The sequence below is a fragment of the Tetrao urogallus genome, assembly GCF_951394365.1.
Source record: "Tetrao urogallus genome assembly, chromosome: Z".
NCBI lineage: Eukaryota > Metazoa > Chordata > Aves > Galliformes > Phasianidae > Tetrao > Tetrao urogallus.
In genome coordinates this window covers 54,515,535-54,540,832 of record NC_136816.1, presented here as the reverse complement: position 1 = coordinate 54,540,832, position 25,298 = coordinate 54,515,535, and the positions used below count along the sequence as shown (strand labels likewise).

The 25,298-nt window shown below is 36.3% G+C and overlaps 1 protein-coding gene across 1 annotated transcript in view; it reads left to right on the top strand.

Moving 5' to 3' along the window:
- The window catches only part of NLN (neurolysin), a gene marked incomplete at both ends in the record, with an annotated part of 31,315 nt that extends 6,954 nt beyond the window's left edge, over nt 1–24,361 (top strand). The window contains 11 exons of the mRNA XM_079548579.1: nt 1,098–1,246; nt 8,645–8,752; nt 9,963–10,065; nt 11,016–11,176; nt 12,562–12,697; nt 14,817–15,183; nt 16,490–16,691; nt 19,189–19,375; nt 20,772–20,900; nt 21,356–21,492; nt 24,227–24,361. Coding sequence (XP_079404705.1) covers nt 1,098–1,246; nt 8,645–8,752; nt 9,963–10,065; nt 11,016–11,176; nt 12,562–12,697; nt 14,817–15,183; nt 16,490–16,691; nt 19,189–19,375; nt 20,772–20,900; nt 21,356–21,492; nt 24,227–24,361 — 1,814 coding nt within the window. The remainder of the gene's footprint in view (nt 1–1,097; nt 1,247–8,644; nt 8,753–9,962; nt 10,066–11,015; nt 11,177–12,561; nt 12,698–14,816; nt 15,184–16,489; nt 16,692–19,188; nt 19,376–20,771; nt 20,901–21,355; nt 21,493–24,226) is intronic.
- Between the last annotated feature and the right edge of the window lie 937 nt (nt 24,362–25,298).

Sequence of the window (25,298 nt, the reverse complement as noted above, 5' to 3'; positions counted from 1 at the left end):
GATTTTGGCTAGGATCTTGGATTTTTAGTCCCGTTTATCCCTTTCTCGGGTGCATGAAAAATATTCCCCCAGTAACTGGAATTCATGAACTGAGGAGATGCACATTACAACTGGCCTTACATTATCCTTAGAAGATGCCAGAATTAAATTTGTTGTTTTGAACCACAGTGGTCTGAGAACAGGAGAGGAGAAAACAGAGTTTTCAATGGTTTTTAAGAGGAACCATATGACCATTTGTGCATTCTGAAGGTTTCTGAAGTACTGAGAGTAATCTCCGTGCTTTATAAACAACTTCAGAGTAAATAAAATTTACTCTATTTTACGGAGTTTTTACAACACCATGCTAAGATATCATTAATCTAAAACATCATTTTTGAGAGAGGAGAATGAAAGCATAATTGACTTTTGAGAGAGGAGAATGAAATTATAATTGACTTAAGTTAATTCAGCTAGTCAAAACAATTCATTTCTATTTAGCACTTCCATTCCTTAGAAAGATAAAGTATTATTTAGTAAGTAAGGTTTTACTTAATCTCAAAAGAATATTCTAAAAATATCAGTAGCTTACAATCTCTAGAAGTTCAGAATATACATCTTTTTGTTACTGGATTGTTTTTCTAAAACATGTAGATGAAGATAGTGATTTGACACTCTTCTCTTGTACCAATTTAAAAATAACTTCAGGACAGATGGGCATGTTTGAAAGGTTTGGAGTACTTCGCTTTAAAAACTAGTATGGAAGCCTCTGCCTGCTATGAAACATTGTCAGTCTTTTCTTGCAAATGTTATATCCTCCAAAAATCATGTATCCTATTTATACAACCATCAGTTGACTTCACAGAAGTACAAAGGTGGTAATTAGTCTTAGGTAATGGATTATTTTTGTAAACTGTTTATTTGTTATAATGTTATGCAATTCTATCCCATGACTCGTTCAATTTTGTGTTAACTCATGTCCTTCAAGCCTAATTTAAGCATCTGGTTGCTTTGGATACTTGTTTCTTTTATCTTCTATAAATATCAGAAGAGGGAGGGAAGGTTTCTTTGTCCGTGATATTTCTAGCCTTCTAAGTGTTCGCTGCCTTTTATTTAAACAGTGGAAAGAAGCATGTTGGATTTTCCCCAGCATGTCTCACCTGACAAGGAGGTACGCTTAGCAAGTACAGAAGCTGACAAAAAGCTTTCCAATTTTGATGTGGAGATGAGCATGAGAGAAGATGTGTTTCAGAAGATTGTTTATTTGCAGGTAAATTACAATAAACAAGTGTATATGCACAGTGCTTTTCAAGATCCCTGTCACTCCTTAAATGAACTTTGTATTCTTCATCTGCACTGTTTACTTTGTGGGTCATATTTTATTGAAACAGGAAGAACATTTCTGTTTATTCAAATCTATCTAGTAACATTTAATATTAATATCCAGATGTAATTTAGAGGTAATGCAGGGAAGCCATCAAATTTGAACCAAAAGAGACATATACATTTGTCCATGGTCCAAGTGAATCTTTCCTTTCAGCCCTGCCAATTTAAAAATTGTCAGTGATGCTAATAATATGTAGGTTGCTCCAAAAGTAATACCTGCTATTTATTTCTTATTACAACCTGTTACAAAAGGTATGAAGCACACAGTAGCAGTATTTGACAGAGCAAATTTTCAGCTACAAAACACTCTTCTTCAACATACTCACCACCATGAGCTATGCATTTTCACCGGTGATGAGCAAGAGCCTTCATACTGCGCTCGTAAAAATCTGTACCAGTGGAGGTAACTCACTGTCACCACTGCTGAAGTGCACCACCCACTGCCACACTGTGCTCACATCCACTGTTTGGTCTCCATAAGTGTTCACTAGGTGTCAGTGGATGTCAGTGGGTGCCAGTTTTTCTGCATGGAGAAGTTCAGTGACACAGCTTTGCTTCATCTGCACTTCCTTGATGAAATGCGTCTCTGCTGCCATCTGTCACATGACAACAAAATGCAACATGATATTGGTGGGAAGATTCAACTTCTACTACCACAGCACCAACACCTACCTCTGACATGATGGCTAACAGAATAAAACAGGAGGCATTACTTTTGGTGCAGGTCTCGTACATTGGAGCCCTGTTTCTTGATGTAATTGCCTGTACTTTTTGCAGTGTTGAAATGAGTGTATGAGTATTAGCAGCACCATAGTAAAGTACATTTCAGTAGCACTGTTTTCTGTATTTTCAAGGCATATGTTCTAGTGTTTACTTCTAACTGGATATTGTTATATACGTGTTTGTGTAGGTGTTTAGGAGGATCATTTTGAGTATTTTCTGGTATGTTTTGACAGACAGTGCCTTATGTTGAGGTGTCAGTTACTGGAATCAGTTGCTATTAATTAAATGCTTGATATATTTTATTTTGCTGCAATTTTCTCACTCCTGTGTATGGTATACACAGATAGATCTAGGGCTAACCTACCATACTTGTGTATTCATCTGTTTTTAGTTTACAGATATTTCTGTTAGTAGCTAGTGAAACTGATTGCTATTATTAACTCTTCATTACTTTCATTTCAACTTCTTCATAACATCGTTTTCATGTAATGCTTGCTTTGTTTTCCTTTCAGCAATATTTGACTTATATAATAGTTACAATTTCTGTTTAGATCTCCCATTAGTGTTTTTTAGATTGCACTTGGCATAACTGCAGCATGCAAGAATCTTTAGCGTTCAGTTAGCGCTGTAGGGTAGTGACCTGCACTAAGATCTCAGCGTGTGTCAACTTCATAGCAACCATGAAAGTAGTAGTAATACCTTTTTTCTTCAGAGCAGTTGTGAAATTGTCAACAGTGGCAGACTGATAGTTTGATTATTTCCAAATAACAGTACAAAGTTCTTCTTAATTTCTACTAAACTTCTAATGCTTTATCCTGTTGGAATCTCTTAGTTAAGAAGTCAAGTTCCAGATCAAAAAGAGATTTTGACACACAGGAATATTTTCCTGCAATCTTTTCATCAGTTTAAAGAAGCTAGCAAAATACCTCGGCTAAATCAGGCTTTTCATCACCCTTGTGTTCTGTTATAGTTCCGATATGATAATTCATATTGGAATTTTTATGATTCTATTCAGGAGACAGTTTAAATGCAGTGAAGAAAGTGAGGCCCCATGCTCTTGCATGTTGTTTATAATATAGTTGCTCCACTAAAAGATGAATAAATATGCCACACTCAATTGACTTTTGACTAATGACTAAACTTTCATTGTTTCAGCTTTGTTTAGGAACTGTTGATGGTGGAAGATCTGTAAAGTTTTTGTATTTAACTTAAAAAAGTGAAAATAATGTAGCCTTTTTCTTTTCTGCATACATAAGGGGAAACATTCTTCATAGGTTTATGTTGTCAAATATGCCCTGGAACTTACTCTTTAGAAAACTTTTATTTTGGCATTTGAAACCTGCAATAAAAGTGAATTTGGTGGGGAAGCTATCATGTAAAATTTTCTTATTCCCAACATCTGCACATGTTGGCTAGCACAGGCATGCTTAAGAATGTTGCCAGTCTTCTCCACCCACACATATTCAGGAATCTCAGCTTGTTGTAAACAGCTGCTGCAGTTTTTGTTCACAATATTCTAAGTTATTCTATTTCTTATTCTGCTTATTTCTCATAGAATAAAGTAGCATGGTTGTTCAAAACTTTGAGATGGTGTATAAAATTAACAACAACCACCACTTAAAAACTTCTGGGAAATTCAAAAATTTCATGTGTGTAGTATACTCAAAATTAGCACTTCTGGTTGTTCGGTGAACTGCACAGAGCATCCTGACCAGACAGAACTACAGAGATGACTGCAGAGAACACTTGGCTCCTTGTTGCTCACAATGGCTTGTCCTTCAAGACCTGACAGGTCTTTCTGAATGTGTACTGTACTTGACTTAAGCACATCTATGATACAGATAAACTACTCAAAGGCTACAGTAAATACTGAAAGCTATTTAACATTGGTATCTTGAAAGTGTATGGAGAGGTATGTAGTCACCAAGAGAAGAATGTAGAACACTCCTTTAGTTTTCACTCCCTTTTTCCCCCAGTTATCTTCCTCGCATTTAGCTTTATGTAGTAGGCACCAATATCCTCTGGCTTTAGGGACATAAAACTAGTATTTGCGAGTTCTCTCTTTCTTCCTTAAATCTCTGCTGTGTTCGGGCCCAAGAGATTTTCAGTAGTGTGGCAGTTCCATTTTTGATATATGCGTGATATTGAGGCTGGGAAATCTTTCACAAGGCCTTATTAACCAAAACTTTTCAGAATCCTCTGTCCTTAACTGCTATAGGAGTTCATTTTTACAGAGAGTAGCCTGCTCCACTTTTTTTTCATCATTGTTTCTGAGCCTTCAGCACAGTTAGCACAATATAAACATTAATGACCTGGTGTAGGGAACCTGCTTTGGCAGGGGGGTTGGACTCGATGATCTCTGGAGGTCCCTTCCAACCCCTACAATTCTGTGATTCTGTGATTCTGCGATTAATGAACTGACAGCCATATCCTGGGCTGCATCAAAAGGAGCATGGTCAGCAGGGCAAGGAAGGTGATCCTGCCTCTCTGTCTGCACTGGTGAGGCCTCACATAGAGTATTGTGTCTAGATGTGGAGTCCTCAGTACATGAGAGACAAGGACATGCTAGAGCACATCCACAGGAGGGCTGCAGAAATGATCCAAAAGGTGGAACCTCTCCTACAAGGATAGTCTGAGAAAGCTGAGGCTGTTCAGCCTGGAAAAAAAGAAGGCTTCAGGGAGATGTGATGTCTTCCAAGCTCAGGATCAGTGCGTCCCTGTGAGGAAGAAATCGGGAAAGGGTGGCAGGAGACCTGTGTGGATGAGCAAGGAGCTCGTGCACAAACTCAAAGGAAAGAAGAAGGCCCATGAAATGTGGAAAAAGGGTCTGACTACTTGGGAAGAATACAGGAATGTTGTCAGGGTCTGCAGGGATGCGACAAGGAAGGCTAAAGCCCGCCTGGAATTAAATCTGGCAAAGGGGATAAAGGATAATAAAAAAGGTTTTTTCAAGTACATTAACAGTAAAAGGAAGACTAGGGAGAATGTGGCTCCCCTGCTAAGTGACGGGGGTGTGCTGGTAACGGGGGATGCTGAGAAGGCGGAGATACTGAATGCCTTCTTTGCTTCTGTCTTCAGTGAAAAAGCTCCCCCTCGGGAATCTGAGACCCTGGAGATTAGTGAGAGGATCTGGGGAATGGAAGACCTCCCTTCTGTTAGGGAAGAGGTGGTCCGGGAGCGCCTAGGCAACATCAATGTTCAGAAATCCATGGGACCCGATGGGATTCATCCACGGGTGCTGAAGGAGCTGGCAGAGGTGATTGCTGAACCGCTTTCGGTCATCTTTGAGAAGTCTTGGAAGACGGGGAAGGTTCCTGAAGACTGGAAGATAGCCAACGTCACCCCAGTCTTCAAAAAAGGCAAGAAGGAAGACCCAGGCAATTATAGGCCAGTCAACCTCACCTCTGTCCCTGGAAAGGTGATGGAACAGCTTGTACTGGATGTCATCTCCAGACAACTGGAAGAAGAGGAGGTTATCAGGAGTAGTCAGCACGGGTTCACAAGGGGGAGGTCGTGCTTGACCAACCTGGTAGCCTTCTATGATGTTGTCTCTGGCTGGGTGGATAGGGGGAGAGCAGTGGATGTAGTCTACCTTGATTTCAGCAAGGCATTTGATACTGTCCCCCATGACGTCCTTATAACAAAGCTGAGGAAGTGTGGGATAGATGAGTGGACAGTGAGGTGGGTTGAGAACTGGCTGACTGGCAGAGCGCAGAGGGTCGTTGTTGGTGGTGCAGAGTCCGGTTGGAGGCCTGTAACCAGCGGTGTTCCTCAGGGGTCTGTGCTGGGTCCGGTCTTGTTCAACATCTTCATCAATGACCGTGATGAGGGGATAGTGGCCACCCTCAGCAAGTTTGCTGATGATACGAAGTTGGGAGGATTGGCTGACACGCCTGAAGGCTGTGTTGCCATTCAGCAAGACCTGGACAGGCTGGAGAGCTGGGCAGAAAAAAACCAGATGAGGTTTAACAAAAGCAAGTGTAGAGTCTTGCATCTGGGGAGGAATAATTGCATGCACCGGTACAGGTTGGGGGATGAGCTGCTGGAGGGGAGCTCTGCGGAAAGGGACCTGGGTGTCCTGGTGGACGACAGGTTGGCCATGAGCCAGCAGTGTGCCCTTGTGGCCAAAAAGGCCAATGGCTTACTGGGGTGCATTAAAAAGAGCGTGGCCAGCAGGTCGAGGGAGGTGATCCTCCCCCTCTACTCTGCCCTGGTAAGGCCTCATCTGCAGTACTGCGTCCAGTTCTGGGCTCCCCAGTACAAAAAAGACAGGGATCTCTTGGAAAGAGTCCAGCGGAGGGCCACGAAGATGGTGAAGGGCCTGGAGCATCTCCCCTATGAGGAAAGGCTGAGTGAACTGGGTCTGTTCAGCCTTGAGAAAAGGAGACTGAGAGGGGACCTGATCCAGGTCTATAAATATCTAAGGTGTGGGGGGCAGAATGGCGAGGCCAGACTGTTTTCAGTGGTGAGTGGAGACAGGACAAGGGGAAATGGCCAGAAACTGGAGCATAGGAAGTTCCGCACAAACATGCGCAAGAACTTCTTTACAGTGAGGTGACGGAGCACTGGAACAGGCTGCCCAGGGAGGTGGTGGAGTCTCCTTCTCTGGAGATGTTGAAGACCTGCCTGGATGCCTACCTGTGCTACCTGCTGTAGGGAACCTGCTTTGGCAGGGGGGTTGGACTCGATGATCTCAGGAGGTCCCTTCCAACCCCTACAGTTCTGTGATTCTGTGATGTGATGGCAGTCTTTCAGTATCTAAATGGAAACTACAGAAAGGGAGGATATAGGCTTCTTGTAATAGGACAAGGTGAAATGGTTTCAATCTAAATAAGTATAGATTTCTGTTGGATTTGCAGTGAGATTGGTAACACACTGGAACAGGTTGCCCACAGCTGTAGGGGAAACCATGTCCCTGGAGACATTATATAATGTACAATTGCATTAATATTTAGTGGTTCTGTTATAATGCTTCTGTGACTTGTGATTCTTTGCAGTGTAAAGGGAAAGCTTAACCATTCTAATCTCTTACATGATTCTACAACCAATCTACACTACTTTTTAGGTCTGTACCGTGTGTAGCAGAAGGAGATATTGCTTATGTGCTGTCATGTAAATTATTTTAAAATAGCAGTTGGCAAAATATCTGTTTCAGGCTTGCCAGTATTATTCATTTTCTCCTGGAATGCAATTGGGTTCTTACCTCTTATTTTTTATCATTAAAGAGTTAATTTGCACTGATGATTGTTAGTTGACACTTGTACACAGTTGTATAACTCTTTCATAAAATTTGCATGTTTCAATGTTCTTATTTTTTTAGATATGCTAGCTATGAATTAATTGTATGTAGGTAAGCTGGTTAGATTGTTGTTAAGACAAGTCATAACTAATCCCAACACCTTCCTATTTTAGAGGTGAACTTAAATAGAATATGTCCTTTTTAGCAAGTGCTGTAGCTTGCATCTTGTTACAATGTTCTTTTTTAGCTACTGGAAGATAAAATTATAATGTAAAATGCTATTTTATAGCAGTATTTGCAACTTAGGATAAAATCACAATTTTCTGAATTAAATAGTTTAGCTTTGATCAGTTGGAAGGAAGACCCTCATGACGTTGGTCCATGTTCTGTTACAGCTAGTGTCTTGTCTCTTAATATTGGGTGCTTTAGAAAATGATCATTCAGGAATCTCTGTAACTGTATAACCAGACACAGAAGTACCTTTTTATTTGTTGCTGTGGATTGCTTTGACCAAAAGCAGAAAGATCTATAAGCTTCACTTTTATACTATTTGAAGACCTTCAGTGAATGCTAGAAGCACTTACTTTTTAAGATTTTTTTTAATTAGTAATATTATTTTTAATCCCTTCAATTTTTAAACTATGATATTACCTTATAGCACTGATTTCTGCTAGTTAATAATATACAGAAAAGCTATATCTACGTAAGGAGCTTTAGTGTACTGCAATCATAACTAAAAGGGTTAGCTTTTATGACAGCATATAAATGTGCTACTTAGGAAAAGTGTATGCAGAATATGCCTCTGTTCCTGCTTCTGATTGAGGTATTCAGTAAAAGAACATTTCATGCTACATCAGTATGAGAATAATGTTATAAAAAATAACTTTTTGGAAAATCCTTCATACTATAATTCATGATATTGCATTGTTTCTATGGTGCCTATAAGAAAGATGGGAGGGAATCTTTTTCAGGGAGTGTAGCAGTGCAACAAGGACTGATGGCTTTAAGCTGAAAGTGGGTAGAATTGGATTAGATATTAGGAAGAAACTTTTTTACTTAGAGGAATGTGTGGCACTGGCACAGCTGCCCAGAGAAGCTGTGGTGCCCCATTCCTGGAGGTGCTCAAGGCCAGGTTGGATGGGGCCTTGGGCAGCCTGAGCTGGTGGGAGGGCAACCCTGCCAGGAAAGGGTTGAGACTGGATGATCTTTAAGGTCACTCCCAACCTGAGCGATTCCGTGATTCTGTTCAGACCCCTGTAAATTCTTAGTGTGTGTGTCTCACTGTATTGTAAATTAAATTATGCTGTACTGTCATTTCAGCAAACCTGCAATCTTGAAAATGTAAAGCCTGAAACAAAGCGGTACCTAGACAAATCAGTTCAAGTGGGAAAAAGAAATGGACTCCATCTTCCTAAAGAAGTACAACATGTAAATATGGTTCTTAGTTTATAAATCAAAGAGAAACTTGTTGAAGAGATTGTATTATTCTTGTGTATTAAGTGTTTGTGTCTTGCTTAATTACTGCTCTAATCTTAACTGTTCTTAGTTCTATGTCCATCTTTTAAACTCTAATTATCATTAGTTTTTAAAATTAATTTGTTGGATTCCTCACTCAGTAGATAGAGGTAGTATACTTCACTTTTTTTGTTTTGGTCCAAATTAGATTCATAACCAATGGCTTCTCAAAAATATTAATTGTGAGCCCAAGCTTCAGAAGCACGTATGTAGTAACTATTATGAAGTCATAGATATTTTAATTTCAAATATTAACCATCATTGTAAAATGACTCCAAGATTTTAGCTCTAGGTGACTTCAAAGGAGCTTTGAGAATCTTGAGCCCATTAGAGAAGAAATTAAGCCTGTAAAAGCACTTTTCAATTCTGTAAGTCACAGAAGTAAACTTGTTAGTGTTTGAGAGACTGACATAACTTTCTTTAAATTCTGAACTGAAGTTGTGTAACCATCAAGATTTACGCTTCTCAAATAGATTTCTGTCTTTTCTGAAAAAATCATTCTTTGTGCACATACTTAAGTTAGTGACAATGTTGTTTCATGTGTATTTGCATTACCAAACAGCCACCAATCCTAACAAGGTTTTTAAATACTTTATAAGTAGATAATAGTTGAGCTATATTTAAGTAAAATTTCCACTAGTTTTATTCTATGCCAAATTTTGTGTTTGTTTGGTATTTTCATTACTTGTGATTACAGTGTTCGTGTGAACTTGCCAGTAAGGGGCAGTCATGCTATAAAATACATTAGAACATATTTCAGATAGGTGTACATGAGGATTTTAGAGTGAATTTGGAATGCTTTTATCTTGTGTGGGTATTCTCTTTTCTGCCTGTACTCTGGTTCAAAAAATGTTTTTTAATTTTCTGAAACTGTTAGAGCACTAGGCTGAGCCTTGGGCTCATTGGCAACTAGATTACTCGAGACAAAAGAAGGGTAAAAATGAGCTCAGGGACAGGGGAGACGTGATACTTCCTGCAATATGTTACTCAGCCAATAGCAGTATTCAGTGTAGGCTAGCAGAGAACCTAACTGGAAAAAAATTAAATACTTTTAATGTGGAAGATAGTAATTGTCAGTTGATTTTTTTTTTTCTCCACTAATTTTAGTTTATACCCAATACAGGAAATAATGAAAATGAAGAAACAATTAAGTGAGCTGTGTATAGACTTCAACAAAAACCTGAATGAGGAAAATACGTTTCTTGTATTTTCCAAAGAAGAACTTGGTAAGTACTATACTTACTTTGCCTTTTTCCTTTTCTTCACCTTCCAGTATTGCAGGTAGTCTTTTTTGGCCCACTGAATGATGGTTAGATAAAATGAAATTCCAGCTGTATTCCATTCTTAATTCTTCCCCAATTAGAGTGTAGAATTACAACTTGCAGATGTTTAAAATGTCTTTGTAGACGTGTGCTTACTGAAGTGTACACCTTGCATAAAGTTAGCATATCTGCCCTACCTTTTTATTTCTGTAACATTACTCATCTTTGCTTCTTTTCTCAGTTCTCCAATATCAGGCAATCCAGCATGTGTTACGTTCTTTACAACTATCTGAATTTTCTGTCATGCGAGATATTTAAGCCACTGAAATTATTTAAGTTGATCTAGAAGTCATACAATCATACAAGGCTTGGGTTGGAAAGGACTTTAAGGCTCATCCCATTCCAACTGCTGTGAGTAGGGTTGCCACTCACCACATCAGGCTGCCCAGAGTCCTATCCGTCTTGGCATTGAATGCCCTCAGGGATGGGGCATCCACACTTTCTATGAACAACCTGTTCCAGTGTGTCATCACCCTCTGAGTAAAGAATTTCCTACTTGTACCTAACCTAAATGTATTTCACGTAACAGAAGACTTAGAGATGCATTTCTGGAGAGCATAGCATAAAAAATAAATTAAGATACTTTCTTGCATCATGATTTGTTTTCATCTGGTATCTTTACATTTTTTCTCTTTTGCTCACTACTAAAGCGTTTCAAAATTTATTTTATCTGGCTTATTAGGAAATAATAGCATTAATGGTATTAAGCAGACAGAAGAACTGTATTTCCGTTTAAACTGATGTCAAATTAGGTAGCAGCAAAACAAATGCAATAATGTAAAAAAAAAAAAAAAAAAAAGGAGGTGAGTAGATAATTTTCTGGGAAATATTCTTTATTGAATTGTGTTCTGTAGAAGGCCTGCCTGATGACTTTATAAAGAGTTTAGAGAAGACTGAGGAGGACAAATATAAAATAACGTTAAAATATCCTCACTATTTTCCTGTTATGAAGAAGTGCTGCATTTCAGAAACAAGGAGAAAAATGGAATCTGCCTTTAACACAAGATGCAAAGAGGTACATTGTATATTGCCTTTTTTTACAAGGTAACAACAGGGTTGAAATATGGACATTCAGATGTTAGATTTGAACTCTGTATATTGTTTAGTACTGTGAAATTAAAGCCTGTTAATATGATCTTCAGCAATTCCTTGCTTCACATGTATGTACATGTATACATCTTAAGATGTCAGTGGGTGCTGTTGATATATGTGGCATTTTGAGAAAACGATGACTTTCTCTACAGAGTTCTGTAGTCTCTTGCACTTACTTCACAGATGGCACAGTCAGAATATGGCTTCTCTAGACCTTCATGTTCTTCACGATGGCAGGATGGCAGTGATTATTTCAGTGTTCTAGTTATGAAATGTAATTACATGTGAAATTAATACACTGCTTCTTGAGGAGGTATTTAATAATGTGTTAAAAAACCACTAATTTATTTTTAAAGATTCATTTAATTAAATATATATCTGGAAATTTAATTTGTTGAAAGAAGAGATAATTTCACAAACAATTTATTTTATACTGATGAGAGCAGCACACCTAAGTAGGTACAAAAATAATTAAAAGGCTAGAAAAGAGAGAAGTGTCTTTCAGCCTGCGATTGTACGAACCACTCGTTGGAGAACAATGTTAGACTTGTGCTTTTGTACTTGAAGTGCTGTGAAATGTGAAGATCAGAAATTAAAATGACACCAACAGCTGTAAGTCAGAGCACTCAAAGGAGTATGCTGTTGTAACTAGGGGGGGCAACTTCAAACTTGGTACGTTATACATACCTTGATTTATTTATTTTTCTTTTTTTCCTGAGAAATCTTGTTTTTCTAGAAATCAAGATAACACAGTTATGTTTTCAGCTTCTCAGGGATCCTCTACACTATCTAGGTCAGGGCCTGGGGCTTTTTGTCTTTCAGATCCCTTTCTCTGGCTGCTATTGTCAGAACACTGACAAACAAGTAAATAAGCTTTGAATGTTAGCACAATAGCTTTGCAGTATGTCTTAACCACTAACAAGCAATTGAGAATTTTGTCAGCTGTGTCCCTGTCATCTTTTACATTTAAATGGTTGATAAATGAAATAATATTTTTGCAAGTCAAGGATTTGTTATCCTTAAAACAACTGATATATCTTTTGATTAATTGAAATAGATTAATTATAGTAGGGAATGTAATGGATTGACTCGGATTGACTAAAGAGCTAGATTATCTAGCTACTTGTGATCAAGTGCTTTGAAAAATTACAAAAATCTCTCTAAGCTTATGGGTTTTTTTAGTATTTATGTTTTAAAGTGTCTGATTTTATATGTTTTCTATTTGTAATGATTACAGATATTTATGTAATTGTTTGATAATTAGATTTCCTGGTTTCACTTCACAGACTTGCCTGCTTTCTTTTTTAGGAGAACACCAAAATTCTTCAGCAATTGCTTCCACTAAGGGCAAAAGTAGCAGAGCTGCTTGGTTATAATACACACGCCAACTTTGTTTTGGAGGTAAACACTGCAAAGAGCACAGATAACGTAACAACCTTCTTAGGTTTGTTCTAATTTATAAATGATCTTTTTGTATTTGCACTAGCAGTATGGCTCCTCAGCAAAGAAACATTGAAAGACACGATTGGCAGTATCTATCTATCTATCTATTGCCTCTGGGCCCCTGGTTTTTATATCATAGCTGTACAAATTGCTCCATGGTATGGAAGTATAAGATAAAAATCTGAAAATAACTGCTTAATGATAGTCAAAGAGAAAAGCTGTTATCATTCTCTGCTGCACCATGCAGTAATCTTAATTTGGACCAGAATAACATGTGCCACTGAAGTAGATTCAGTTTCAGAAGGCTGCAGCACAGTTGCAGCTTTTCGTTCCCTTTACATTAGCTGCAAGGTTTTGTGCCCATGTAGCCTTAAGTGTTTCTTTCTGTACATTGATACAACAGCAATGAGTATAATAAAAAATCTGAGTGTGTGATGATGTTAGTTCAATGAACTGTATAAAATAAATTAAACTGGGAATGACATGACTCCTCTGAGGACAAAAGCTCTCTAGTGGAATTCGATCTGACAACTGAGATACTTTGACAGTGATGCAGATTTGTATAGCCTGTTGATTTTGGGGAACTTTTACTCATTTTAGTGAAGAAGATTGTATATTTAGATATCGCATAAAATCAAAACCCCCAAAACTACTTTGTACAGCAGTAAGTTGTTTGGTGATAGTGTTTTGTTTTATTTATTTGTTTGTTTGTTTGTTTGTATGGCGGTAAGGAGGTTAAAATGCATCTCTTCCTTTACCTTTAATTTTTCTCATTTCTCACGTTATGCTGTGGTAATATCAATTATCTGTGTATTTATAAATTAACTTACCCTTTGTTTTGATTTGTAATTCTTAAAATTGCCTGAGTTTTAAAGTACATTTGCAATATTTTGAACTCTTTTCTATCCAGTATATTTTCATAATTCTACGTAGGATTACATTATACTGTGTGGATTTTTTAATTTGTTATGAAGCTGACACACCTCAAAATGTCCTGTTATTGTGGTGGTGACTTTAGCTTTTTACAAGTATTTTACTATTCCAAAATATTTTGTGGTAATTTTGGTAGAGGGAGAACTTTCATCAGGTTGTCAGCTTTAACTTAGTAATTTTGTTCGATATTCAGCGAAAGCATGACAATATAATTTGCTATGTTTTGTTCATATATATACCTGTTTTAAACCGATGTTCGTAAGTTGATCTTATGGCTAGGAGGAAAATCTACCATTTTGCCCTATGACATACTCGGAATTTAGTGTATTCTGGGCTGAAAACTATTAGTATTTATCAGTCATGTAAAAGTATATAGTGCCTTATAGTCATACGAGAAACAGGAGTGCCAGTACTCAAATGTTACACTCCGTATGCCATGACAGACCATTAACCTCAAATCCTAAAGAAAAGTGTAGTTCGGAAATATTCAGAATACAATAAACACAGCATGTACTTCAAGGGAGTTTCAATAAACTTAAATATTTTGTATTCAGTGTATTGGTTTCATAGTGCTATGGCCCTTCCTTTTCCAAGAAAAGCTGTATTGGAAAAAACTGGGATTAATAAGTTTGATATACAGTGGCTGTGGTAGAAGAGTAGATAGCTATCATGTAGCCAAGAGCTTTTGGTTTATTGCTGTTCAATAGGACTATAGCTGGAAATAGATCAAAATCTGATCTTAAGTGATCTCAAAAAAAGTGTTGGAATCCTTCGTTGCACTTCCAATAACTAACAGTAGTAGTGTTTGGCTGCTTCTGTGGAAACACACTGAAAAAACTGAGGTTAGCCAAAGTAAAATACAAAGCTTCAAGCATGTGTCAGGTGCTACTTTGTGTGTTAAGTATTACATTCCATTTTTTTTATGTCTTTGAATAAGCCCAAATTTATCAGAACCTTTCACAGTACTGCTAAGCCCCTCTGTATTTCTACATTGCTTACAACATGTATGTGTTAAAACTTATTAAGACAAGAAACCAATTTGCTTTCTGTTCATCAACAAATAGAAAACTCAAGTATGCCTTTTGGGACAAGTACTGTTAAGTTATGTTATGTAAATGTGATTGTGTTTTATAAGAATCTACATTATAGTAAGGAACAAGCTGATTTAAAGGCAATCTTTGTTTCAGATGATTTGAGTGAGAAGCTAAAGCCATTGGTTGAGAAGGAAAGAGAATTCATTCTAGATTTGAAGAAAAAGGAGTGTCAAGAGAGAAACTGTGATTATGATGGAAGAATCAATGCATGGGATCTTCATTATTATATGAACAAAACAGAAGAGCTGAAGTACTCCATAGATCAAGAAAAGCTGAAGGAATACTTCCCAATCGAGGCCGTTACAGAAGGCTTATTGAATATTTACCAAAAGCTGCTTGGACTTGTATTTGAGGAAGTGGAAAGTGCTCATGTTTGGCATGACAGTGTTACTCTTTATACAGTAAAGGACAATTCAACAGGAGAAACATTAGGGCAGTTCTACTTGGACCTTTATCCTCGGTATGACTTAGTGCTTTATATATACATTTAAAATGAACTTGGTTTACTGGCTTGCTGTTGCGGGTGAAATTAAATACATTGGGAAGTAAATATTTGTCCCACTGGTGAGACTGTTGCTGTTGGGCTGCTTTCAGATAGATTATTTTGTCTTTTTTTTTTTTCTTCAGTACTAACATATTTCCTGCTCATGTTCACTTTTTGAACCATTAAAACTTTCTTCATTTTGTGTAGTATTGCTGACTAGTCAGTTATCCACCATTCCTCTTTTTCCTTTTCTAACTGAAATACCATGTTTTACTTCTCGTTAATGTTTTAACTATTCGGATCAGTCCTGTTCCTCTCTGCTCACAGTTTATCATTTCTCTCATTTCCTCTTTAAACTTTGTGTGCCTGTTGTGTAGCTAGTTCTCTAAACTGCTAAAGAAGATGTCAGATAGATCAAGACCCAAAAAAGATTGCCATTGAGCACCCCTTGAAATGTACATCTAGGTTAATCTCTATTGCTCTCTAGCCATTACCGGCAGGATCTGTCTCTGTTCTGTCAGAGGTTAAGAGAGTTGACTAATTTGGCAAAACTTGTTTTCAGCCTTTCCTTTTCGGTCTGTTTCTTGCTGTTTTTTAATTTCTTTTGTAGTAATTGATATGTTCATGCATTTTTTAAAGCACAAATTTATTTACTTGTCTGAGTAAGGAAAATTAGTGGATACAGTAGTATATATATTTTGCTTTAGAAGTAGGCACAGATTTTCTACTTTATCTATTTGTCTGTTCTCTCCTTTCTGCGTATAATGTGAATTTCCGAAGACATTTATTAGTAAGACATTTCTGCCTTTACTACCCCATTGTCTTGTGTCTAGGGCAAAGGTTTCAAAATCATTCTTCCTTAAACTTGGATCGCACTACAAATGCTTTAAACTGTGTTCTTTTGTCTCCTATGAAGAAAGTTACTGCTTCAGAGAATAGAACATTGTCCTCTTTGTTATAGTGTTTATGAGTAGTTCAAAATAGAATTGGCATCTGAGGTATATATAATTTGAGTAAAAATCAAATTCTTGTCAATGCTGCTGTGAATCTTCAAATAGTGTTCTTTAGGTACTGTTCTCCCCTCTTCTGCTCTTAAGCAGAATCTTAAGCCTAGCAACTCATAGAAGTCATAATAAAATTTTTGTATGGTCATCCTAATGAACACACATAATTTCTTCATTTAAAGCTTTAAAGAGACACCAGCTCATTGAACTTGTTCTTGAATATTCTGGTGAGCAGGATTGTGATTTCAAGATAATTTCTGAAATATTTTCTTGTACAGAGAGGGAAAGTATGGGCATGCAGCATGCTTTGGTCTCCAGCCTGGCTGTCTTCTCTCTGATGGCAGTAGAATGATGTCTGTAGCTGCTCTGGTAACCAATTTCACAAAACCAGGATCAGATCGCCCATCACTGCTGCGACATGATGAAGTAAAGACATACTTCCATGAGTTTGGTCACGTAATGCATCAGATATGTGCACAGGTTAGTGATGTTTCAGTTTCAATTTTCTTACATTTTTCGTAGCCTCCAAGCAATAGATAAGTTTATTTTGGAAATTTTACAATTTTAGCAAAGTATATGTACATTTTTTTGGTTGTATTTCAAGATGACCAGTTGTTTTGTCTGTTTTTGATCTCCAGTTAAAACAACACAACAGTGAATACACTTTTCAAAAAATATTTTCAAAAGAACATCTACTTTTGCATTTGCACCATTGGGTTTTAGTGATGATTAAATAGATCCACGTGTAAGGTAGAGAAGGTGCCCAGTTGTGACTTCTGTTACAGCTGTCTGATGTCTTTTTACTACTCCTTGCAACATACTAGATTTCAGAAACAAACAAACAAAAAAAATCTACTATTCTCATTAGTGCAAATGATTTATGAATTCATATAATTATGTCCTTAACCTCCATTGTTTTTGTAGTACACTTCAGAGCTATCATTCTTCCTATTAAAAACATAAAGCAGGTCTTGCCCGAGCTATTGTATTTTCTGTTCTCACATCTCACTGTCAGGGTTCTCACTGAGACCAGAAAAAAGTGATTTGCAGATTTTGCACCAAGGTGACACATACAAATCCACATATTAAATCTAGAATTAAGCAAATGATGCTCAAGCACATTTAAGAGCAAGTAGCTATGCATTCACTTACATTTTTGCATCTCGAAAGTGATGATAATGTGATTGTCTTCACCTGAAGACAGTTCAGAAATCAAAAAATAAATCAAGAAATTGAGAAATAAAACCTGCTCTTTTTTTTCTCAATTACCTGAGAGGTGTTTATGAATTAGGTACATTCAGCATTACAACAAAATTCTGGAAACTGATGAAGATGTTCTGGCTGTTGCAGAGCCCTGTCTGGGCAACCTCAATGTGCACATCCACTTGCTGAGAACTGCGCATATGTCAGAGAGCTTTCTTTCCAATTGTCTCTCGCTGCTGTGCTGTCCTCTGCTTGCATTGCTACTGTGCTCACTGCTGTTGTATTTTATGTGAATAATTTAATGGATTAGTATATACACCAGCAAATAACATCTGTATCGTACATAGGAACATCCTGTGCTCTGAGATTTTTCACATCCAAAGCAGTGTCTTGTTTCATTTGCTAATTTCTTTTTTAAGCATGTTAAAACTTGATGTTTAAAGAACATAGGAGGATCTAGCTGAGTGGGAATCTGTGAGCAGCAGGTCAGTGTTTGGAGGGCAGTAATGTGTTGGAAGTCTGCTGGCATGTGAAATATCAGAGTAGAGGCAGGATCTTTTTATGATATTAGGGAAGGACAGCTAATCAAGAACCTGAACCAATTTTTCTTTCTTCTTGGGAAACTGGGAGGTTTTGTTTGTTTGTTTTTCCTTTTAGGATCTGAAGTGTTTTTAGTATTAGAATTTTGATTAGAAGGAAAAATAATACAATTGGGTTAACAAAAGGAGTAGAGTCACAAGGCAAATCCAGAGTTAGATAAAGTAACTTCTGTTGATGTTCGAACTTCTATCTTTCTAAAGTTATCATCTTTTTAGAAAAGAGTTTGGAATAAATTTTATGGATTTTTGACACTATTAAGCCTTTCTTCAAAGCCAGTATCTGCGATGGCCTTTTTAAACATGAAGCAATTGACAATGGTGAAGTGTAATAATATAAGAGAAAAATCTCTAAAGTGCCTGGCTTTCAAAGTGAAGACTCTTCTGTCAGTGAATAAGTATCAGTTTGGGGAACCGTTCGTGGCTAAAGCTGCTCTGGTTTGTTTATTTCAGGCCGTGTATTACTGACTCAAAAATTGTGCAGCATTTTAACTATATGTTTTATGAAAGAAGACAGTTATTAGGGAAAACCTTGATAGTATAAATTGATCATGTAAAAATCTGTGAATGAGTGTGTTAGACTGCAATACAGTGAACAATTTTACAAGTGTATTATTGGAGTTTATTTTTTTACTTTAGGGTAGTATAACATAATTTTATGTTGTATTTTATTGTATTTTATAAATACATATAAATTTTATAAATAAATAAATAAATTTTATTTAAATATATATATAAATATATATATAATTAATATATAATATATAATAATATATATAATTATATAATATAAATATATAATATTGTATTATAAATATAAAATACATTATAAATTTTATAAATAAAAAATTGTATTTTATGTTGTATTTTATGTTGTCCAATTGTAGTAAATAAGACAGCATAGAAATATCTGTGTTGTGGTCTTAACCTGAGAGATGAAAAGAGTAGTACTAAAAAAATTGAAGTAGAGAATCGCTAGCAGAGAATGGAGTAAGTAACTACTTCATGATCAGTTTTGTTGCTTTTTAGTTGTCTGATATATGTATTTATGTCCTTCTTTCTTTGAAGTTAAAAATCTTGTTTTAATTGAAACGCTGAAACTTCAATATCTGAAAATTTGTGTTCTTCCAGAAATCTTGGTTTCCATTTTGATTTAATACAATGGCTTTTCTTTTTAGACTGATTTTGCCAGGTTTAGTGGTACTAACGTGGAAACAGACTTCGTAGAGGTACCTTCACAAATGTTTGAGAACTGGGTGTGGGAGAAAGAACCGCTACAGCAAATGTCAAGACATTACAAAGATGAGAGCCATGTTGCAGATGCTCTCCTTGAGAAACTAGCTGCCTCTAGACTGGCGAATACAGGTATCTGTCTCTCTCACACAGCGTGTGTGTAAAAAATGGATTATGATTAAAAATTTGGCTGGAAACCTCAGAGAAAGTACTATCAGTAAAACATAAGTCTGTTACTTTTCCTTTTTATGTACACTGTCTCTGTCAGTACTGTCAAGAATTAAGTGAGCACTTTAAACCAAAAAGTTAAGTTTGTTGTCTTAATAATTCCTGAGTTTATTTGCTTGGTTACAACCATTAATAAAGGCTGTTCCATTGCATTCCACTGCAGAAACAGCAGCAGCTCTGGTTTTCCAGGCTTACCCAAAGGATTAATATACCTCTACAATTTTCCCTATGTTAATTTTATTTTATTTTTTTACCCCAGCAACTCTATCTATTTAATGCTGGGTGAGAGAGAGCCTTGCTTTTCCAATTTTTTTTTCTAGTGGCCCTGGGCAGACACTGTGCATTATTAGTATAGAAGTATCAGATTTTCTGCGTGTATATTATACATTTCATTTGCACGTGTTATTTGACAAAAGTGAAAGTTGCTTGCAAGTTTACTGAATGTGCTTACATACGTGATACAGAAGTGTTGCAGCCTTGCGTTGCTCAAACAGCCTCTTAACTCCTGAATCCAGAATCATAACTCTGTATTCTCCACTTCAGTAGGTACACTGCATTCCCAAACCAAGGTCCCAGTTCTGCTGTCTTTCCACAAGTTGTCTCTACCTTGTCTTTATCTCAAGGTTAGCAAGACCAATTTAGTGTTATTGCCCCTCATCTCATTATTATTATATCCCTCTTTCCACTCCGTCCCTGTAATCAGAGCTCCCTGAACAGCATCATTTATTGTGCAACTTATGTCATTAAAGCACTGCTGTTTATTTCATGCTTCTTCCCTCTCCTAAACAAGAAGTGCCTGTCCTTTCAGCTGACAGGCACTGTAACTACATAAGCATTTTATGCCAAGTAGAGGATTGTATCTTGTAGCTTCTTCAAAATATCAGAGCCTGCAGCAGCAGCAGTTCTTGCTATCTTTGCGGTGTGTTAGGTAGTGTCAATACATACACTTACCATCATCTGTGCAAGCCCTGTATGAAATGGCAACTAGAACTGATGACAGCTGAGAACATGATTTTCAATATTGATATTTGCTTTTAAAATACCTGCTTTTATTAGTCTTTGATCTGTGAGGAAGGTAACACTTGAAAATATGGACCTTATAATGGTGATTCAAAAATATTCCTCTGTTTTTTTTTCTTTTTTTAGCTGAAGCATTTGGATGGACATGACATAACTCAAAGTCTTTTCTGTAGTTAAAATTCAGAAAATTTAGAATGTTTGTTGAGATCTTTGAATGAAAGGTGCTAAAGAAACTCCAGCTCTTTTGGTATTAGTAAGTTGAATGTTCTTATTCCATCAGGTTTTCTAACCCTCCGCCAGATTGTTTTGAGCAAGGTTGACCAGGTGCTCCATACAAAACCATCTGTTGACCCAGGAGATGAATATGCCAAATACTGTATGGAGATTCTAGGAATTCCTGCAACCCCAGGTATATCAGTACAGTATGCCCAAATACTTCATTTAAGTATGCTTTCCTATCCTAATAATGTTTGGCTTACAAAAAAAAAAATCAAAGTTGTTGTTTCTAAAATAGCCTAATTTATGAAGCTGAAATAATTATTTTGAAAATTGGAATAATCTTAAAGATCTCTTCTGAAGGAAGATGGAAGTATCAAAAGCTGTACTTTTGCAAGTTGTATTTCGGAGCCAGATTATGTGAATATGGCATTAAATGTTCTGTCACATCTGCTTCAGACATGCAAGTAGACCAAAATGGAATTTTCCTTTTGTAGTCACCAAAATATGCCTCATGCTTTTAGACCTGGTGATGTTAGTAGTTCTTAATTATATCATACAAATCTGTATTAATTTCTTCAAATTTTGTATTTTTCATACGTAAAATAAATGACTGCATTTGATTTTAATTAATGTGAACTTTTTAAGGAACGAACATGCCAGCTACCTTTGGGCATCTGGCAGGTGGTTATGATGGGCAGTACTATGGATACCTCTGGAGCGAAGTGTTTTCCATGGACATTTTTTATAGCTGCTTTAAGAAAGAAGGCATAATGAATCCGAAGGTAGGTAACAAATGCTTTCTTTTAAAGATTCCTGTTGTGCTTTCTGTCTGAAGACACATTTATTGCAATTAGAAATTGCAATAGAAATTGCATAGAAATAACATCTCAAGTATACTTCTTGTCAAGTTCAACCAAACTGAAAAAAAAAAGTGTGTAAATTTATTTTGAAAATTATCTTGAAATTTTGAGGACTGCATGGATTTTATTACAATTATATAATTATATAATATATATAATTAAATATATATAATTGTAAATATAATTATATATTTATTATGATATTATATATTATATAGAGTCATATATTTTGCATTGCTTTATAACTTTTAAGACATTTAACATATATATCTTAATACTTTCCTCTTTAGTTTTAAACAAAAAAAACCATACTCCTCCATTGAAAGAGTAGATAAGTATTCTTTCACTATGGAATATGAATAGAGCCTTAAATGTGGTATTTTTTATTTAAGTGTTACTTAGTAAATATACTTTATTTTGTTCTTTCACAGCATACTACAACTTAATTTTTTTCCTCCTTACTTTTACTCCCATGTGAGTTTTGAAGTTCAAGTTACTGATGGATTTCAGATTTACTGGGCTTTTATCTCTTTGTAATTCTTCAGCCTCTTCTGCCTCCAGCAGGAAAGAGGGAGGGACAGTCAGTGTTGTAATGAGTAGTCCTACCAATTTGGACAATTTTTTAATTTCTCAACAATTATAGCATTGGAATTCTATCTGGAGATGCTACAGCTTTGTTATGGGAACAATCTTTTGATTTTCCTGCCTGTTCCATCTTCACACAACGCATGCTCCTCCAGGGTGATAACAGATAACAGAAAGACTGTGATCGTTGGTCCTGGCCTTCAGAACTGTTTTGAGTGATTGTGCAGGCAAAACCCTGAGCCATAGTTTGTCAGAACTGCTATGTGACCTTTACTACACCCTAGGGATGGAAATGCAGTTTATTCCAATTTTTTTGTGTAGGTTTTTGTTTTCTTTCTCAGTCACTGAATGGGCACTTTGAGAAGTGTTCAGTTACACGAGGACTAAGTGGATATTTGCAGCTAAGAGGCAACTAGTGCTGCTTTTAAGGGAAGCTTCCTGTTGCAGCTAAGAAGATAGAAATAAAAATGGCTATTTGTGTATGTGTATTCACGTGCATGGGCATGTGTGTGCCTGGCTTGCTCTCTCATGTGTGCAAACATACTTTGGACGTTCACATAACCTCAGGGGGAACTTCCACTGGAGATTTGCTCGCAGTTTCATGGCAGTACTATCCTTTTAAGTTGGTTCTCTTTTAATTTGTTTTTTGTACTTGCATTCTATTTAAGTGTAACAGTGTTCTGCAGGGTGGGAAAACTATCTTTTATAAAAAGTTGCTAGATACTAGTGAGATTTTTTGTAGGTACAGTTCTTATGTCTAGATTTAGACTACTTTTCACAACAGCAGGAAAGGAAGTCAGTTATAGTATTACGGCAAGGGCTTTTAGAAATTTGGCTTACCTCTTCCTGTTAGAATAAGATTTCTCTTCCTGTTTTGAGCAAGTTATTGAAACTCGTTTAAGCATCTCTATCTGGAGCAATTATTCAGCAAACACTAACATTGTTAATTGCCAAACTCCTAAGTCCATGCATATTATCTGGAATTATTTCTGGTCCCTCTAGAACTGAGTAATCTGCTGACCGGAAGCACAGCAGCAAAAAGGCACATTTACACAAATAACATTTTTAAATCGAGGAACAATACTTTTTTTTTTTTTTCTATTAACATTCAGGAAACTAAGACAAATAGCAAAATACAAGCAGTCCTTCTTCAGTGATAGATTGTCTTATTCACTTAGCTTTTTCCATCTGCTCTTTCAATGCAGTTAAGTCATGGGAAGTCCATCAGGTAAAAATACCTCAGATTTTGCACTAGTGATCAGTGAGCAGAGTAGTTCTGTCTCATAGGTTTCATGTGTGAGGGAAAGACATGTATATGTACAGTGTACAGTTACAGAGTTTTTTTTAATTTAATACTAAAAGCATCTAGAACTTCTACATGAAAAAATATTTTCTCATTCATACATATGTCTCTGAGGCCCCAAATTCTCCAGATACATTCTTATAAATATGTTTTCTTTTAAAGAATGTCTTCATTTAATGTTGTCTAAGAAGCTCATTTTGTTTTTCCTAACATTAATTTCCTGCATTAATATTATTCTTGCTGAAAATATAAACTGGGTTAAGTTTCCATTATTCTAGCACACTTTAATTGGGAAATCATGTATGTGTATATATTAAATTGTTATGCATATAAAATGTGTGTATGGGCCATGTTATTCCTCACTGGTATTTGTGTTTATCTCTGTACTGTCATTCCTCAAATACATGTGGAAGAAAGAGAAATCCTCAGTTAAGGGAGAATGGATGTTTAGGTTCTGTTTGCCTGCATATTGATCATGTTATGGCTTATAGAATGACCTCCATAACTTGAGCAAGTTAATGTGATTGTAAATCCCAAAATAATGCAAAACCACAGGAAAAATTATTTGAGGGGATAGGTTGAATTTCTCCGGTCTTGAACTGTTCCAGCCAATTTAAGTTATATTGTGGCATATTTTGTTTTATTGTCAAGAAAATCTGGAAAGAGAGGAGATGAATTTAAAAACCTACACAATTAGACATGACAAATATGTAAAAGTTGCAGCTTCCAAGGTGAGAAATACTAATGTTCTACTTTACCTTTTATCAGGCAGGGATGAAATACAGAAATCTTATTTTGAAACCCGGAGGATCTTTGGATGGGATGGATATGCTTCAAAATTTCTTGGAGCGTAAACCAAGCCAGAGAGCTTTCCTACTGAGTAAGGGACTATGTGTGCAGTAAAACTATGATTCCTTTGTAGTGACATTCATGTATGGAATGAGCTGGAAATGTCAGTGTGATTCATATTTTAACTGTGTATCATTTTAGACAAATTGGGTTACTTTTTTCATGGTTTTTTTTAGAAATGTGATTTTTAAATTGCACAGGACTACAGAACACAAACATCAGGGAAAAAAAATCTGAAATGTGCAGAAGTTGAGAAATTTGTGTGATAACTTCTTTTTTGAACTGTTACAGTACTAATCACTATGGGGATATGTTGCCTTGTTTCTCTTTTAATAGATGCACTTAAACTGTCTTGTGAATGAATTTTAAAACTGGGGATAAAAGGGGACATTACCAGCAATAAAAGAAACATTCATTTATATTCGGTATTTTTCTATTGCATCAATGGCTCACAATTTATTTTTGGTGGAGTGGAAGTGTTTATTTTATCACATCTTCATCATCTAGCTTTCTGACAAATTCCGAGAAAGAGAACCAGGACAAGACAGCTTTACAGCATAGATACCTACGTGATGCCTGTGTATTTCATTTTGATGCATGCTAAATTCTTGTATTATTTATAACTTCTACAGCATAAGTTTAAAAAAAAGTCCATCATTTGAGCTACTCCTCTTCATAGAGGGACAGCAAATCAAAATATGACACTTGTCATTTTCCCATCTTTTTCCCATCTCCTTTTTTGTTGTTGTTAATCAAAACTCAGGCCTCTCTTTTCCAAACTATATTAACAGTGGCATAAAAGCAATTAAAAGGGTTTTGGTTGGGTTGTGAAAAAAGATATGAAAGGAAAGTAAGGAAGATATGTCCCCATTGAGAACACAGTGTTTTCCTATTGGTCCTCTTCAATGTACTGAAATGCAGAAGTAATACTAAACAGCTTCATAGATTTGGTGATTTCAGATGAGGGTGAAGGAAAGTAATTAAAAATTAT